General features: G+C 39.9%; 2 protein-coding genes and 1 long non-coding RNA gene across 4 annotated transcripts in view; 2 read left to right on the forward strand and 1 right to left on the reverse strand.

The window, feature by feature from the left end:
• The window catches only part of LOC111859081 (tumor necrosis factor receptor superfamily member 6B-like), a 15796-nt gene extending 3825 nt beyond the window's left edge, over positions 1–11971 (forward strand). For both annotated transcript variants that reach the window (XR_002841734.2, XM_023841447.2), the window contains exons 2-5: positions 9111–9162; positions 9433–9537; positions 10437–10617; positions 11050–11971. Coding sequence is in view for 1 of the 2 variants with exons in the window: in XM_023841447.2 (XP_023697215.1) it covers positions 9111–9162; positions 9433–9537; positions 10437–10617; positions 11050–11173 (462 nt within the window). In the remaining variant the exon portion in view is untranslated. The remainder of the gene's footprint in view (positions 1–9110; positions 9163–9432; positions 9538–10436; positions 10618–11049) is intronic.
• The window catches only part of LOC111859078 (epithelial membrane protein 3-like), a 234295-nt gene that overhangs the window by 63657 nt on the left and 151337 nt on the right, over positions 1–19301 (forward strand). The gene's annotated exons all lie outside the window — the stretch shown is intronic.
• LOC140591852 (uncharacterized) lies at positions 15457–17025 on the reverse strand. Its single transcript, XR_011992147.1, has 2 exons — positions 16822–17025; positions 15457–15826 (listed from the first exon to the last, which is right to left on the reverse strand). It is a non-coding gene; the product is annotated as an uncharacterized lncRNA (long non-coding RNA).

Raw genomic sequence — 19301 nt, forward strand, 5'->3', positions numbered from 1 at the left:
TCACAAAACTACAAAAAGTAATTTGAGAATATAGTAATTCACTACATTCATTATTATTCATGGCTCAAGGCCCGTTTGTTAGACTAGACAACATAATTTAGCAGGAAGGTGAGAGCTCCCCTAGTGGCTATGGGAGTGCATTTCCATAGAACTGATAATTGGCAGCCTCATTGCTTTTAGATCACAAGTTGGGATAGAAGAACAAATCAAATCAATTTGCTCATTTAAATTTTTTTTTTTTTTTTATTAGACTTGATTTTTGGAAGGCCATATTTAGAAACCCACCGCAACTGAAAATGGAATGCCACAGGTATTAGTCTCTCCCATGTAGAGCTGTAATATTCGGTTCCTTTTTAGGATTTGGCTCCCTCTGAGTCACTCGCTAAACTGATTCGGGTGTGCGACTCACCTGAGTCAGTATTGCCAAATCGCCAGCCGAAACATTTGTCTTTCATAGTAAAAAGTATACTTGACTTGTGATGAGAATGAATGCACTTCGAAATAAATGACAAAGTATAAGACAAGAGTGGCACACACCAAAAAGGAATCATACAAAATGTAAACACACATGACAACAAATGGAACAAAAATGCAAAATGTACAAATTACTTACATGTAATTAGAACATAGCCTAAGAATGAAAGCTGCGAATGAAAGAAAAATACAAAATGTACTAATTGCTTATAGCCAAAAGGCAAAAAATAACCGAATGGAGAAAAACAGCTAACTGTGCAAATCAGAAGTTGGCCAAGAATAAAATTCTAAAATAATGCATATGCAAAAAGTGCAAATTACTTTTAACGTAACAAATGTGCAAATTACTTTTCACCTAAGAAGTGTACAGTGTTAAATGTAAGAACAACAGCAAATGGAAGAAAAATGTAAAATGTGCAAATTGCTGAGCATATAGGCTAAAAATGAAATGTTAAATATATAAAAACACCAATTGGAGTAAACAAGCAACATGTGCAACTGAAAACTAAGAAAAACACATATAGTCAATATAGAAGTATTGTAGGGAAATAAATAACTATATAGGCTACATACTATGCAATTTGTTTTATAGGTTAGCATTTAAAAATACTTTTGAAGTGCTGAGGCTGCTCCTCCTGTCTGAGACGATTTGTCCAGCTTCTCTATTTCATAAATACTTCAAAAATGTTTATTTTATTAAATGTATTATTATAGTCATGAATCTAATCGCACACGGTCTTTCATGTGAATTGATAAATGTCTAATTTCCATGAAATTTTGTGCTCAGACAACAACAAAACAGCGTGTTCGTGGAGGCAGCCATGTTTGTTCCGAGATGTGTAGCTTGATCGCGAAATTTGTCGGGTCTCGCACCTTGGAATTCGTCAGGATAAACGAACGTGCGATCCGAGTGCGCTAGCCCGCTTAGGTGAGCGGTTCAGAACGGACTTCATGATTTCGGCTGTAGAGGGAGATAACCGGCAGATTCACTCATGGCTGTGTGCAATCCGGATGCGCTACCCTGCTCGGGTGCGCGGTTCCGAATCGATTGCATGATTCCGGCTGTGGAGCGAGCTAGCCGGCGAATTCACTCCTGGCTGTGTGCGATCCTTGGTGCGCGGTTCCGAACCGGCTGCATGATTCCGGCTGTACAGGGAGCTAATTCACTTATGGCTGTGTGTGATCCGGGTGCGCGGTTCCGAACCGGCTGCATGATTCCGGCTGTACAGGGAGCTATTTCACTCATGGCTGTGTGCGATCCGGGTGCGCATGAAGTTGTAGCAGCTATACTTGCCACTATAGCTGTATTGATCTTGTAATGAGCTTGAAATGATTATAAGAGGAATGAACGTGATGGGCTTTATAATTTAGTTATGGGGGTAGTTAGGACTCGATGGATTCGTGACCCATGAGTTATTTAACGGATCCAGGTTATTCACACGGGTGAGTCATGAATCGCCCAGCTCTATTCCCATGTACTATTAGATATTTGGTGGCCTGGGGTGATAGCTCTTATGCTGGGGATCTGTGTTAGCAATCAGAATATTGCTGCTTTAAATCCTGTGAATGTCAGGAGAAATTCTACTCTGTTAGGTCCTTGAGCAATTGCTCTGTCTCGGGTGTGATGTTAATCTTTATCTAGCCTGGTAGGGAAGTTCAACATACAGGGAAAGATGGGGGTCAGTGGCAGGAATAACACTCCCGTCATGAGAAACAAGCTCACACTGGTCCATTGAGATGAGTATAGTTCTTGTGCCTCTAGGTGGAGGAGGGAAGGAAAACAAACATTGAGAAGGGTTCTTTTTCCCCCCCAACTCCATACACAGCCATCTTTAAGGCTGCCACCCAATAAGTCCTCCCCATCTAACACAAACCAATATATCCTATTATGATCCACGGCTGTGGCAGCAGCGATTAGGCAACCTCTCTGGGGTGTTTATACTGTTGCCCTATTCACACCATAATGGTTTAAAGTTAGAACAAAGGCAGTACCCTGTCATACTATGCAAATATACATCATCACTATTGGTCTTCAGGAGAGTGGGCAGGTCCAGGAGCTGCAGAGTGTAACAAACTTTATTATCTGTGTCAATGATATTTTTAATAAGACACTACTGTGGTTTTCTACTGATAAAGAAAATCAACTGTAATGTCATGGGGTTGTTATTTAAAATTAAACGCACCAAGGTATACGTTTTCACATAAAAACAAACTACAGTACTTTATTGTAAAATGTTTGTAAATATATGTAGATACAGTGTAATTACAGTAAGTTACTGTTAAATATTTACTGTAAATTATACAGTGTTTTGCTGCTAACTCTCCTGGCAGTAAGTTACTGTAAAATTTAGAGTGAAATTTTTTACAGTGCTAGAGGAGGTTACTTTGATGAATCAAAGATATGACATTTTCTTGCTAGTAAATTTAGGTACTCATATGGTGAACATACTGTGAATTTTTCTGTTAGCAAAGAATATTCGGTGTAGTTTTAATAGATGTGAGTAACATGCAAATGTAGAAAATGTCAGTGTGTGCAAAAACATTTGACTTCCCTACTTTCTTTGTAATGTCGCTTTCGTTAATATTTCTGCAAAATGTACCATGTGCAACCACAGTACCAATTTTACTGACGCCTATAGACGTGTTTTATAGACCTATCAGGGCAGTATTTGATCTTCATATACATTGTATTAATATCCTCTTAACATTAGGTTACATAACATTAACCACTGTGCCGCCCGCTCAGATATATGCAGTTCTTAAATAGCAAGTCAGAATGTTTTCAAAATGCATTAATTCAACGGTCAAAAAGAGACACAATGAGAACAACAACAAAACAATACCATTTCACCAGCACAAATTAAACAGCTGAAGATTTTGTTTACCTGTGTCCCATAATAAAAAGCAAACAATATAGAAAAAATCAATACCATCGGTGACAAGCATTTTAAAAAACATTATATTTTAACACTATTTAGGCCTACTTCATTGCTTCAACTTCATATACACTGGGTTATATATACACTCATATACACACTCTCACGCGTCTAACATGACATATGCTTTCAAACTGTCACACTCATGCAAGAAATTTTACAGAAAATCTATATTCTTCGATTATAAACCTAAAATTAGCTATATCAAAAGTGCTGGGGCAGTTTGCAAAGCCGACAGACAATTTCTTCTTCTACCTACTACCCCACCCGGGACAAATGCTGCCAACAAGGGACTTCCAGGCATCTCGGTCCTGGGCTTTCTGCTCCAGGTGACTGCAGGTATATCCCATTCTTTTGGTGTCTGCTTCAAGGTCTCAACACCACATATTTCTTGGCCATCCTCTGTTTCTCTTTTCTTGGAGATTCCAGGTGAGCACTTGCTCAGTGCTTTATGGAGTGTGTAGCTGATCCATCTCCAGCGCCATCCCAGAATCTTCTATAGTCTTCTGTAGTAAGCTGGTTGGTTCTCTGCCAAAGGTCCTGGTTGTTCATAGTGTTTGGCCAACGGATCCAGAGGATCTTTTGCAGACAGGTGTTAACGAAGGTCTGCACTTTCCTCATTGTTGCCAGGTGTCCAGGTCTCTGCTCCATATAGAAGAACCAATTTGTCATTGGAGTTGAACAGTCTGATTTTTGTTTGTAGAGTCAGTTCCTTAAAGTTCCAGATGTTCTTCAGGTGGAGGAATTCTGCCCTTGCTTTGCCTATTTGTGACTTGACATCTGGTAGGGTAGCAATCTGGTCTGTATAGGATATGTCTTTTCAGACGCCTGCCTGCTGAACTCTTAGTTGGGCATCTACTTGGTCCTTCATTTGGTTCAGGATTATCCTGTTGAACACTTTCCCTGGTATGGACAGGAGCGTAATTCTTCTGTAGTTTGCACTGTTGCTGAGGTCGCCTTTCTTTGGTAACTTGATGAATATCCTTCCTCCCATTCTGATGGCACCTACTCCTACTCCCAGATCTTTTCAAACAATTGGAAGAGCATCTCCACCACGGTATCCCTGTCCATCTTCAGGGCTTCTGCTGGTATATTGTCTGGGCCTGCTACCTTGCCATTCTTCAGCTGTCCTTTCGCTTTTTGGATCTCTTCTCTGGTTGGCGTTCTAGTCTATAGGTAGGTCCTCTGCTGCTGATTATGTATTAGGTGGGTTTGGTGGCACTGGTTTATTTAACAACTCTTCAAAATGTTCCTTCCATCTGTTCTGCTGTTGTTCCTCTCCCATCAGTGATTTTCCACCTTGTCTTTGACTGGTCTGTCTGGCTTGCTAAATTTTCCTGACAGTTTCTTCATAATGGAGTACCTTCATAATTCCATTTCTTGCTACTTCTTCTGCTTCTGTTGCCAGGCTGTCAGTTTAGCTACTTTTATCTGCTCTGATGCTTTTCTTCACATTCTTATTGGCTTCTGTGTACTCCTGTAGGGCTTTTGCTCTTCCAGCTCATGTTTTACTGTTGTTGACGGCTGTTTTCGTTTCCTTCCTGTCTTTTATTTTCCTCATTGTTTCTGTTTACAGTCACTGCTTATGTTAGTGCTTCATGAGCCCAAAAATGTCTTTGTTATCACAGCTTACCTTCAGCAGGACAAGGTTGTAGTTTCTCATTTCTGCTCCCACTTGTGCTGTCTTTCCTGTTTCATGCATGGTTCACGTGTTCCATGTTCCGATGTTGACTTCTCTGGCGGAGAGAAGGGTAACCAGCGTTGTAGCTTCTGATTTCCGGCTTTCACCACAAGGTGTCATACTTCTTCTTGATGAAGACCGATCTCTTCCCAATACTTAAGAGTCTTAATCTCTTGTTGGCAGTTAGTATTTTTTGACTGGGATCGTCCATGGTGGAGTTCAAAAGACTATTTAAAAGGTAATAAAACTCTTACTTATATATAAATGCGTGTGCAGACTTGTATCAAATTGAAAATCTCATGCACTTTCCACAACTGGCAGACAAAGCTGGCAACCTTGTATACGTAATTTTTGACTATCAATTCAACTTATGGTCCTAAAATATTCCATAACATGCAAATACATGTATTTGTACACCGGCTAAACTTAGGCCTACCTGACGGCAAATCTGATGTTGTCTTCGACGTTCATCGACTTTCCTCCGACGTTCACCAGATCCTACATTTATAGGCTCGAGGTAACACCTTGTTCATTAGATGTTTAACAGTTTTAACTAACGTTCTTATCCAGTACAGCAACCGACAAAACAAAAACACATTATAAACTAGATCTGCAAGCAAAGATACATTTGTGTTGTATGATTTTTTTGACATGCATGCGTATAAATTAATGTATTTCACTTACCTGACATTTCATCTGAAAGGGATAAACCAGAACATGCGCATAGAAAAATCCAATTTTTGGCCACCAATATAAATGAACGTCACGAAAAGAGAACAGAGGACACGGAGGACCCAGCTGCAGGAAACTGCGAGATTTTTTTGACAAAAGATGCACCTCCCCGTTTGGTGCTGAGATGGGGGGAATTTCAGGTTTATCATTTATCTCAACATTTTTATGTTAAAATGTCGCATAGTATTTTTTTAGACATTGCACAGCCCTAATTGATGATTACCAGAAAACAAACATTGCTACTCATACCCAGGTCAGTTGATCTATAAAAGTTGACCTAAACACAGCAGCTGTAAATTCAATATAGTGTTCCTTATGTGAGTATAATAGTATACAGTGGTACCACAGAACTCGAATTTAATCCGTTCAGAACTCCGAATCGAATCCTAAAAAGTTCGAGTTGTGATCGAATTTTCCCCATAAGAAATAATGGAAAACCAATTAATTGGTTCCCGGCCCCAAAAAATACACCTAAATATGTTTTTTTTAGCATTTAAACACAAAATGAACCTGATAAAATAAGAAGAGCATATACTGTACTAAACACAACTAAGCACATTTATCAAAACAGTAATTTGTAAAGTAAGAAAATTAATGTATCCAAACAATGTGTCCTGCCCCGATCGTCCACTCCTTCCGTGTGCCACGCCCCCTCATTAACCCCATGTGGAATCTCCGTTTGATCAGCTGTTTCTGGTTGTTTTCATTAGCCCTCTGTATTTCGTCCGCATTTCAGTTTGTTTCCCCAGTCCGGTCATTGTATTGTCCCTCTGCGTTTTGCCTGCCTTACCTGTAATTAAACCCCGTATTCCCCGATACCCTGACGTGTGCCTTTGTCTCCGTTCCGTCCCTGCTCCGCACGACAATATTATTATAATTAAACGTATTAATGGTTTATTATTAATATTAAAATAATTAATAAGAATTTTTTATTTTTAAATGTATTTTATTATATAATGATAATTACTGTTACTGTCTATCATTGTCTAAATGTATTTTTACTGTCTAAACATATGTATTCAGCTAGTGTAATCATGCAAGATGCTAGCGAATGCGAGGCTGAGACTGAAGCGTTACCCTTTCTTTTCGCTGAGAGACGTGCTGCGTGACTCGTTTCCCGGCGCATACAAGTTATCTTAGGTAGGTTTGACTTCTGAGATTCAGATCGAGCTCTAGGTAATTTTTTTTCGCACTGGTTGGTTCGACTTTTAAGAAATTCGAGTTCTAATGAGTTCGAGAACTGAGGTACCACTGTATTTAGAAAATTTAGAGTTATTCTGCGAACAGTTTCATGTAAATAGCCATATGAAATGATCAAAGGTAAATGTTTGTTTAATGCACATGCCTACTGCAAGGATAAATACTTCAATGCAGTGCTTATTTCATAAACTCTGAGGTGCTGGAGTTCATAAGGACCACAATGCCATACACATAAATCAGTAGCGTTGGCCAAATTACGCCTCATGAACCATTTGCTGTATTTTTTGGCCTCACTAGATGGTGCTCTTGGCTTGCTTTGAGACATGCTTTCAGCCCTTTTTTCAATGGACAGCTCCATTTAGTTCTGTCAGAAAAGCCTGCCTGTTCCTGCCCTGCCTGATCCTGCCCTGCCTGTTCCTGCTCAACCTGTCTGACATGTCCCTGCTCGCCCGTTCCCGTCCCCTGTCTCGTGTCACTTTGTAGGGCTGACTTCCCTGGTTTCTGACCCACTTGGCACGGCTTCCCGGTTCCCTAATATAGACATAGTTTATGGAATAAGCACTGCATTGAAGTATTTATCCTTGCAGTAGGCATGTGCATTAAACAAACATTTACCTTTGATCATTTCATATGGCTACTTACATGAAACTGTTCGCAGAAAAACTCTAAGTTTTCTAAATATACTATTAAATATTCACATAAGGAACACCATATTGAATTTACAGCTGCTGTGTTTAGATAAACTTTTATAGATCAACCGACCTGGGGATACACTGATACCATATTCTTCAGAGTATGAGTACCGATGTTCGTTTTCTGATAATCACCAATCAGGGCTGTGCAATGTCTAAAAAAATACTTTGCGACATTTTAACGTAAAAATGTTGAGGTAAATGATAAAACTGAAATTCCCCCCACCTCAGCACGTGAGGCATCTTTTGTCAAAAAAAAAGTGAAAGCCTGAAGAAAACAAAATACTAGTTCTCCAAATTTTTATAGTGCATACCACCTGAGAAAGTATTATGCTGTTCACCTGCCTCCATTACTGCATTGTGCCTGATGAATACTGGTGAGAGCTTCTGTTATTTTCACTGCATTCAGTTGGTTTGACATTTTCCTCTTTCTGTGCCTGTGTTTACGGCACGTTGGGTTATTGCAAAGTGTTGCCGCTGGTGGTAATTTCTCCATACTCTTTCTAATGTTTAGATATAGTTTTTAGATGTTTAATTCAATTAACAGCTTTGTATGCACCTGGTTTCATGCCCTCTCTCGATAGTTTAGTCGAGTGACCGTTATGCGTTGGATTTCGTTGTTACTTTTGAAGTAGACTATTTCCTCACCCCCGGCTATTTTGCCCCATTTATTTTGCTAGTTAATGAAATAATTGATACATGATTGCGTGCTCTCTATTATAGGCATCGCACATTGTCAGGAGGACATATGCACGGTCGGAGCCAATACCGATACTAGCATTGAATTCAGTGCATCCTTAAACTGTCCTATACCTTTGTAGTGCTTAAAATAATAAATAGCTGATTTGCTGGGTCGCGATTTAGAAAGGCAAATTATGTTATAAGGCACTAGTCTAATTGTTAAAATACATTTCCAAATTTACAACTACAGTTATAATCTATACAAATCGGCCTACAATTTTATGAGTAAACACCCCATTTCCTGCAAACCCTTCCTGTTGTAAATTATAAATAATGAATTTTACAGTTAAACTGCATTACACTAGCACTCCCACATGATGCCGCACTTCAGTCATTTTATCCTCAAACCGCCAAAAGCATTTCTGTGGAGGAAATGTTATCCAGGGTCACGTTTCTCATTTGTATCGTCATTGACTTCACTCGCACATTCTTTATTGTGTGTAAACTGAAGTGCTTCATCTTTACAAAAATGTTATTTTACAATTTCCTAATCCATGTTCACCTAGAGTGCTTATAGTTTAGTGCCGTCAACAAGGTCTTTGCGAACTTGATCAGCATTTTCTGCATAAACCTCCCTTATGATCAGGTTTTATTTTTGTGATATATTTATGGGTCCTAGAAAACATTGAAAAATCCCCCACCCCCTGTTTTCAGGCACATTTAGCTGTGTACCCCTGCTCTCTGAAAAGCACAACATGTACATCAGGTAAGAACAGACCTTAAGTTTTATGTTCAATGCTGTAAACATGAAGAGATTTCTTTATGAATGAATGATAAATATATAACTTGAATTAAACATGAAACCTGCATGGGTTCTATTCAGTTTTGCATGTATTTTCAAAGTAACAATGAAAAGTGAAATGTAACTTCTTTCATTAAATGATGGCCCCTGCTGATGTGGTGGAGCTTGGATTCGACTCCCCACAGAACATAGTTGCCCCTGCCTGAGCTTGATCATTTTGTTATGACTTAACAGGGCTTGTATATCGGCAAGAGAAGTGTGTCCCATGTCCACCGAAGACGTACTGGCTGATGAAGCAAGGCAGGGCTCAGTGTGAGCGCTGTACAGAGGTCTGCTCAGGTGAAAACGCTGAAAATCTCTGACTAAGACCGCTAGTACTTTCTCCAAATACATACTAAAAACTAAAGGAATCCAGCAGCTTGGGCCCATAATATCCAGGGGTGCTTTGGGCCCAGTGGCCACCAGAGGGCCCCCTTCTGATCAGCTTGTCAGAATGAAGGAAAACAGTGTGACTGTCAGGAGTGCCATTAGAGATTTTGGGCCCCATATTATGCCTCCAGTTATTTTCCAGATTTCTTAGGGAATCTTCCTACCCCCCCCCCCCTTTTTCAGTGCCCCTGGGCAATGAGGATGACATGTGGAGTTTCAGCTTTATTTAAAAATAAAGCTCTTACATAAAATGAACCCTCACACCAAAAAATGAACATATGTCCTCCCCTGCACTGGCCCTTGCACTTACTTATAAGGATCACATGTACTTATTCATTCAAGTATCTCACCAGCCAATCATATTACAGCAGTGCGATGCATAAAATCATGCAGATAGAGGTGTTCATATCAAACACCAGAAGGGGGGGAAATGTGATCTCAGTGATTTTGACCATGGCAAGACATCTGATTGTTTGGTCCCACCTCCTCTAGTTGCATGGACCCACCTCCTCTATAATCTGATTGGTTATCTCTCTGAACCTCATCTGAAAATCATTTTTTGTTCTGCCCTCAGAACATTTTTGTGTAAAACTCCCATGAGCAAAAAATTGAGGCTAAACCCAGTATTACTATACTGCTACTAATAAAGTGCTTGGTTACTAAACATTTTTCATATAAACTAAGATATAATATTTTCAGACAGAAAGAAACACTTCTGCTTAACTTATAGTGCAGTATTTTATTTTTAAGTTGTGGGTGACAGTATCTTGCTTGGTGTTTGTTCTCTAAACTGTCTTGTCCATAAACAGGTCAGCGTCACCTGAAGCAGGTGAAAGCCTGTACAAACAGCTCCAATCGTGAGTGCCACTGTGATGCAGGCTTCTTCTGTGCAAGTCCTGCACAGTATACCTGCAGAAGGTGCTTACCATGCCCACCTGGCACCTTCTCCGGCACCCCATCCCGTAACAGGTTCTGCCGGTCCCACTCAAAGTGAGTCTATGTTTTCAGCAAGTCAGTACACCTACCTTCTCAGGTGCAAATCCAGTTGTAGAATTATACCTTGTGGACCCCAGGTTGCCCAATTCAGTCCAAATCCTTAAATTACAGTGTATTTCAGTACCTATCATTTTTTTATTGGCATGTAAGGTAATTGCAGTGTTCATGACATTACAGGCAATTTTATAATCCACTGCATGGACTTTTGTTCCCAGTAATGCAATTGACCAAGGGTACGCATGGATATAGGCAAAGAACTACACCTGATCTAATTAAACTCTGTGGGAGTGATTTGAATTATTATGGGAAACATGCTTAGTTTATAAGTCTTTTTGGTCTGTTCTAGTGTCAAGTCAAATTAAATCAATAACAGACCAGGTTCCAGGAATTGAAGGTGTTTCTTTTCATGTGATAACTCTTTTCCAGGTGTATTAGTGCGGACATGGCAGTGGTTATAGAAGGCACTGCAACTCATGACCAAGTCTGTGGTTCTACCACAACTAGACCTGGGGATATTATCCAAGGCAACAGAACCAAGAATGTCAGATAGCAGTATGAAGAGAGCAAGGCAGCATCAAGGAGAAAGGCGAGAAGACCAAACAGCTCTAAGACCAAACAATGCAACTACCCCATTCCCTGAATATGCCAGACTACCGTGAGCTTTACTGTGAAAACAATTTATAATGAAATTGAAACCCTATAACGTAACAGGAAAACTGGTATCCTCGATTTCCCTACTCCTATAAATATAGTGGCTACCAGAAGTATTCAACACATTTACATAAATTACAAATTGATACATTTCCACATTCTTCCTGTCAATATTATTATTACAAATGACCTGTATCTCCAAACCGATAAATGTCAATCAAATAAAGTCCCTTGGTTTGTTCCAGCTGCAACATGGATTGTCCCTTCATCCTCCATCATGCCCATCCAGAACAATCAAATCATTTCTCTCATGTGAAGTATTATCAATCAATAAAATGATTTTATGGATGATAACTTTCCTTACAAATGAATTTATCTGAAGGAATCTATGTTGGTGGCCATGACAGACCTCTCAATTGAGCCTCCAGATTTTTTCCTGGCTTGGACCCAAGTTCAGAGATTGCAAATACCAAAAAATAGATAAGATCAGGGTTGTATGGAGGACAGTCTTGCCAAAAACTAACTACAAAAAGATTTCAAGGTTTGAAAGCTAAAGGATCTGTCAAAGTGTGAGAAATGCTCCATATGGTGGCCCTGAAGGTCAAAACACAACGACATTTCAGAAAAAACATTTTAAAAAACGCGACATTTCAGAACACACAACGACATTTCAAAAACACAACATTTCAAAAAACACACCGACATTACAGAAAACACATTTCAAAAAACACAATGACATTTCAGAAAACACAACATTTCAGAAACACAAAACACAACAACATTTCAAAAAACACGACGACATTACAGAAAACACAACGACATTTCAGAAAACGGAAAGGGTAGGACCACACTTCTTGTTCGTGACTGGACAGTACCCTTGGAGTGACATGGGTACTGTCCAATCACAAACAAGAAGTATGGTCCTACCCTTTTCCTGATTGCGATTGGACAGTACCCATGTCACTCACGACAGTTCATTTCTTGTTCCTCGTATTATTATTATTGCACAAATTCGCTTTTGAAAGGATGGATGAGGACACAGTATGGGAATATTTTGATTGAGGGCAATCATACAATAAGATTATCAATTTGCTTACTCCGTACCATAACATTAACATTTCCTTAAGCACCCTGAAAACACGCCTTAGAGAATTCGGACTGAAAAGATGGAGCAGCTACTCCTCAGAAACTGACATCAGAAGGGCTCTCTTATCGGACCTGCGTGGACCTGGGCAGATGTTTCGATACAGAACTATGTGGCTTACCTTTCAGCTACTATACTTTTTTTTCGATTGCTTAGGCACAATTTTGAAAACTGAACCCCTTTTTTCAAAACACTTCACACAGTTAACACAACCAGACACTAATTATACACTAATTTATAAAAAGGATATTTTGTCCCCACATTGCTCGTATAATCCAACTCTTTTTTTAACCTGTTACACACTGGTATGCTAAATTTAAAACACTTTTAGCCCTTTTACATTCCTCATGATTACTGTACGCGAGGTATACAGAGAAAGTACAAAATAAATTCACCATGTCACTCCAAGGATACTGTCCAGTCACGAACAAGAAGTGTGGTCCTACCCTTTCCGTTGTGTTTTCTGTAATGTCGTCATGTTTTTTGAAATGTCGTTGTGTTTTGTGTTTCTGAAATGTTGTGTTTTCTGAAATGTCATTGTGTTTTTTGAAATGTGTTTTCTGTAATGTCGGTGTGTTTTTTGAATTGTTGTGTTTTCTTTAATTTCATTGTGTTTTGTGAAATATTGTTGTGTTTTGACGTTCAGGGCCACCGTACTGTTGGGAAGTCTAAGTTTGAGCAACTTCCCTTTGTGCTACACGTTTGAAAATAAACCTGATATACTGTAGGCTACCACCAAACCTAACTTCTAGATTCTGCATGTGGTCGAGAGCCTGTACTTGATGAATGTTTGATACCCTGGATGCCTAAAGGCAGATATGACAACCCCCCTCCTACACACACACACACACATACAAACATAATGCGAGCTGATTGGGCAGAACAATCTTGTAACAGTCAAGGAACGTCTCTGAAAATCCCTACACCAAAGATCCCTTCCTCAAGCCTATATCATTCACATTTAGCTATATATTGAAGTATGTCACACACTGCCATCGAGCACAATTAAAGAAACATTGAAATGGATTCAGTTTAGCAACAGAAATTATCAGAAAATTTGGGGTATGTTCATCTTAGGTTGAAAGTGAATCTAGTGTGTGTGTGTGTGTGTGTGTTTTCTGTTTTGATTGATCTGCTTGGTTTGCCCATTCCATAATAGAAGCCCCATTTTATTACACAAGAAGTTCTACTCAAAAACTACCTTGACTGCTCAAAGATTCATATATTCCTGAAGCTGATTATTTAAAGAATCAGTCACCGATGACAATGACTGTATGACCATCACTATAAGTGTCTGCAATTATTCCCTCAGAAGTTACTGGGACTAGCTGAACAGAGTAAATGGGAAATTTGACACTGGTACCATTCTGTTGCTGAGGCACAGTGTTCCAGAGGTCAGTTCTTTCAGTGGGCAATTCCCTGACAAGCTATTGTCACACAGATGATATGAAGGCCAGAGAATTTAGAAGCTGGGTTTGATTTTGCGGCATATCTGAATCTCATATAAGTTAGCAAGTATAATTGGCTCTAAGCAGATGGGAGTTAATAGTAAATTTGTAAATCTGATGGAAACTGTCACAGTTATATGTAGCATAGAGTGAGTATTGTACAGGTTAAGTCAAGTATTTCTGAGCATTGCAAACCATCTTAATAACTACTGGAATTATGGAATATTGTTTAGCAATGCATAACACATAGAGAATGTAATTATTAGGGCACTATTAAGAAGATGTAGCCAGAAGCTGATGTAAACTGTGTAGAGAGTGACCTTGCAAGACCAATTACTGCTGTGCATGATGTGACTAAAAAAAGAGTAAGAATTAGTACCTGGTGTTGCTAAGTTTGTGTATCTGTTAGTTATCCTATGTTAGCCTTTTATCTATATGGTGTGTGGCTCAGTGGGATAAGCCTGAGTGCCTGTAATCACAATGTTGCTGGTTCAAACCCAGCCTCAGTATATCTGTGGCTCCTTGAGCAAGGCCCTTACCCCCCCCCCCCCCCCCAGCTTCCTGAGGGCTGCTATGGCTGGCTGCCCATCACCAACAGCTTACTCTACAAAGAGCATGTTGAGGGAGGCATTAAGAACTATTTCCCCATGGGGATCAATAAAGTGTCAGTTATGAATATACACTTAATTAGTGCAGCTTATCACCACTTTGAAGGTGCAGAATGTTCCTTTCTGTGGTTAATCATCTCAGGACCATCTGAAATGGCCAAAACTTTTTATCAGTGAAAACTGGAAAGTTTTGCTTTACCTCTGTAGTTCTGGGCTCTTCACCAAAACTATATAGAGTAACAATATTGCCGTCCGGTCACGTTTTTCAAAATGACTAGATAATAAAATAAATAATTGGCAGCCTTATCACAGAGGTGCGAGGAATATCTGAGCCCTGGAAAGGGGGGCACAATGATAGCAAATGATCCAGAAAAATTATGCTTGGAAAACCCCTGTGATGAATATCCTGATAAGAGATATGAAAAGGGTATAAAAATCAGTGTAATTTGCAATGGGACACAGTCCTGCAAGGGGTCCAGCATTGGCTGTAACCTCGCTGTTGCAATAAAGACTGAATCTGACGATCTACACAACCCAGATAGCAAAATTCTTTTGGGCCAGATCTGGCCCACACTATTCATTTTCCTTTGGCCCAGATACCGCAAAGAATGACGGCCCTGTGACGGCCCAGACCTGGATTTTCTGATTTGGGCCATAACAGGCCCAGTGACGGCCCAGACATGGTTCTTCCTGATTTGGGCCATAACAGGCCCAGTGACGGCCCAGACATGGTTCTTCCTGATTTGGGCCATAACAGGCCCAGTGACGGCCCAGACATGGATTTTCTGATTTGGGCCATAACAGGCCCAGTGATGGCCCAGACATGGTTCTACCTGATTTGGGCTACAACAGGCCCAGTGACGGCCCAGACATGGATTTTCTGATTTGGGCCATAACAGGCCCAGTGATGGCCCAGACATGGTTCTACCTGATTTGGGCCATAACAGGCCCAGTGACATCATAAAGCACAATGGATACACAATTGATATCAATAAAGTTTATTTTTACTTTTACTATAAACAACATATAAATGCTTTTCAACAAACCACTGATTGATATTTAATTACACTTTACTTTGTAACATCAACAGACAGATGAGGCGTTTAAAGCACTTCACAACATACAAAATATCTAAGAACATGGCCCTGTAAAACTGGTTAATAAAATGTGAAATTTGGGTGGTCAAAAACACACACAAAAAAATCCAAATACAAAACAAGTAAATACATCACAAACAATGGAATTAAGTGTCATTTGCCCTTTTTGCATGTTCCTTCATTCCTCCATCCCTGTCAGGTGCCAACTGAAGCCATCTTTGAATGTTTTTCTCTGCCTCCTGGTCCGTTGCACTCCTAGTTAAGGAATTTTGCAGCCACAACACACAACACAAAACTATTAATGCCACCTGCTTCTAAGGCATAGAACATAAATCATACCATCAAGATCAAGACAGCACCCAACATTTATAGTATAAAACAATTCCAAAACACATACAGTAGTACACAAATAAGGAGATATGAATCATTATGTCCATGACAGAATATCATGAACAAGTAAACAATATTTAAACAGGGTTGTTAATTTCACCATTTAATTCACAACACGTCAAAGTTGTATGCATATATGTATGCAATCTGAAATGTAATATCTGTTCTGATCTGACATAAAAAACACTCATTGCTGAACTGTAACTGTCCAGAAGGCTGCTATATCCAATACTGCACAGAATATATGATTGTTCCATATGAATTTCATCCCTGTTTTTTTTTACTGTGACTTTAATATGACACACAACTTTACCAACTTATGATCATGCATAACTGATAAATCTGTCGATTGATCAATTAGACGCATATATATATAAGGATATATTTCCATCACTAGGAATTAAATGCACAAAGTCGTAAATTGGAACTTGCGGTGCTCATTTTTAACCAAACAAGTTTCAGATATCACCAGCAACAAAGGAGCAGTGGACTGAAGTGACATGTCCCCCATGAAAAGAAAAAAATAGAAGGTGCAGGTTTGGATTAGCTGTGGCGCGAGCTTTATCACTTCTCAGACAGAGAAATGTCGTTTGGCGTGGGAGATTGTTGTGTTAAATGCGTGTGTCCCACACACAATACGTGAGACTTGAGAGCTCTGCAGATGTAATCTAACGTTAAACATCTGATTTAAACTCAAGAGCCCTGTATTTAATATTATGTCAAGGCGTGTGACTTGTTTGAACCGACTTTTTAAAATGAACGATCATTCCCAACATACCGTTCCGACAGAATCTTAAGCTAAAATCTCTGACTAAAAAGGTTAAATGGAACTTTAAAAGTAACTGAAATATTTCACTTACCACAATTCGCTCGTTATTATTCAAACTGAATCAGCCATCTAAAGTCGATCGACGCCGTCAACAGCCTCAAAGTCCGGTGAAGTTGCAGTGACGTCTAAAGGACATTGATTGGTCTAAACTGAAACGTTAACGCCCACTTATTTCAGGATTGGTTGTTTAGCGTAGATGATCAAATACCGAACGGTCAATAGAAAAGCCATATACACAAAGTATTCCAAACGGGTTTATATTTTTAAAAGACAAGATTTTAGAGAAGATAAATTAATGTTTTCATTTGTTTTTACTTTTCCTTTTTTAAGTAAACATGTCAGATGAAAAATAATGATTGACGATATACCGTAGTTAACAAAAAATATCCAATAAGTTTTAATGGTTTTCCAATGTTAAACAAAAAAATTATCATATCAGTGGGACTGTACTATGTCAACAGCTGGTGCTTGGAGTCTTTTTGTATGTCAGCCATTGGCCCTTTATTGTGTTTCTCATGATCTTTAGTATAGGCTTTATCCCAAACAGACAGTGGTTATGATATAATAGAGAGCAGAGCCTTCAGCCACAATTTTATGCCAGATGAGGGTCAGGTATGGGACAAAGCATTACCAATGCTCGAACAGACCCAGGTGACATCTTGCAGATTTACATATACAACATAATGAAATGAGAACCTCATATATATTGCCTTAGAAAAGGTGCAACGAGAATGATTCCTGGTCTTAGAGGAATGTCTAAGGGCTACCAGTTTGATACATTTTTCTTAAATCATGTATAATAAACGCGTTTTAAATGCTTTCTTTTAGATATTGCCATTTTCAAATCTATATAAATGCAAATGTGATTAAAGAAGAATATCAACAGGATAAAATTAAATTTTAGACGCCATGCTCAATGGTGAGTTGTGCTATTTTTAGAACAGTCACAGTGGGCAACTCATGTGGTCCTTGGGGGCGCCCTGGTGCCCGCAGGCACCATGTTGGTGACCCCTCCTATAGACTGTAGTCAGAATGATCTTCCATGTTAAGACTAGTTCTGGTTCGAATTTTTTTGAGAATATTTATCTGACATCAGGCCAGAATTTTACGCCAGGTGAGGGCTAGGTACGACACAAATCATGTTACCAATGCTGAAATGGATGACTGTCAGCCAAAGTCGTCCGACACGCAAAATGCCGACTGTCAGCCAGAAACGCTCGCCGCGCTCAGAACGGTTCTGGCCCAGATTAAAAATGCCGACAGTCAGCCAGAAACGCTCGCCGCGCTCAGAACGGTTCTGGCCCAGATTAAAAATGCCGACAGTCAGCCAGAAACGCTCGCCGCGCTCAGAACGGTTCTGGCCCAGATTAAAAATGCCGACAGTCAGCCAGAAACGCTCGCCGTGCTCAGAACGGTTCTGGCCCAGATTAAAAATGCCGACAGTCAGCCAGAATCGCTCGCCGTGCTCAGAATGGTTCTGGCCCAGATTAAAAATGCCGACAGTCAGCCAGAATCGTCGCCGTGCTAGGCCCACAATCGGCCCGCAATTTTTTACCGTTGCTGACAGTGAACCGAATGTGCCACAACTCAGCGAGAATCGGCCCACATGTGCTTGCTAACTGGGCAGCAGTGCCGGCTTGACGCCAGATCTGGGCCAGACCTGTCTTCTATGTGCCTGGGCCACATAGACCAAACCACAATCGGGCCACATCTGGCATGCCATAATGTAAACAGTGCCATCATTGCCAGACCTGGCCCATATCTGGTTGACATACCACTTGCCATGCCAGAACTCAGCCAGCAATGCCGGCTTGACGCCAGATCTGGGCCAGACCTGTCTGCTATGTGGGAAGTGGGTCCTGACTCCTGATTGGCAGGGAAAGAAAAGAACAACAGAATGAGAAAAAGCAGGTAGTAATTCGGGACGGCGACGTTCTTTACTTATATACAATCTACGGAAGAAATGAGTCTTTCATCATTCTTTCATGAAAAAAACATCGAGCAGGTCAATCATAAGAGTGAACGGAACCTATCTTAAAAGCCTGCTCAAAATACAAAATATTTTTATGACAAGGGGTAAATCCTGCCTCTAGAGCAGGGGTGCCCAAAGTGGGGCCCGCGGGCCAAGGTTGGCCCGCCGTACTATTTAGATTGGCCCGCCAATGAATATCTAAAATTTTAAATCATACTGTACTAAAATTTGTTTCAAAAATTCTTAAAGCAAGAATCCCAATGTAGCTATCAGTGCGTTTACTTTTTAGTGTACGTTGGCCTAACTAATATACAGTCGAACCCGGTTATGTCGCCGGACTAGGGGGTTGCCAAAAAGCGTCGAGATAACCGATGATCGAGATAACCGAAAACCAATATGGCGGCAATATACTGTATTAAGATATGCTTGAAATGTATTTATGTGCGTTAATAAATTAGAATGTACGTGCACGGGTTTTTGGCGTTGCCGTGATTTGTTTGATGACGCGATCGGCATGCTATAAAAATGCACATACATGT

The sequence above is a fragment of the Paramormyrops kingsleyae genome, chromosome 6 (assembly GCF_048594095.1).
Source record: "Paramormyrops kingsleyae isolate MSU_618 chromosome 6, PKINGS_0.4, whole genome shotgun sequence".
NCBI classification, from domain to species: Eukaryota; Metazoa; Chordata; class Actinopteri; order Osteoglossiformes; family Mormyridae; genus Paramormyrops; species Paramormyrops kingsleyae.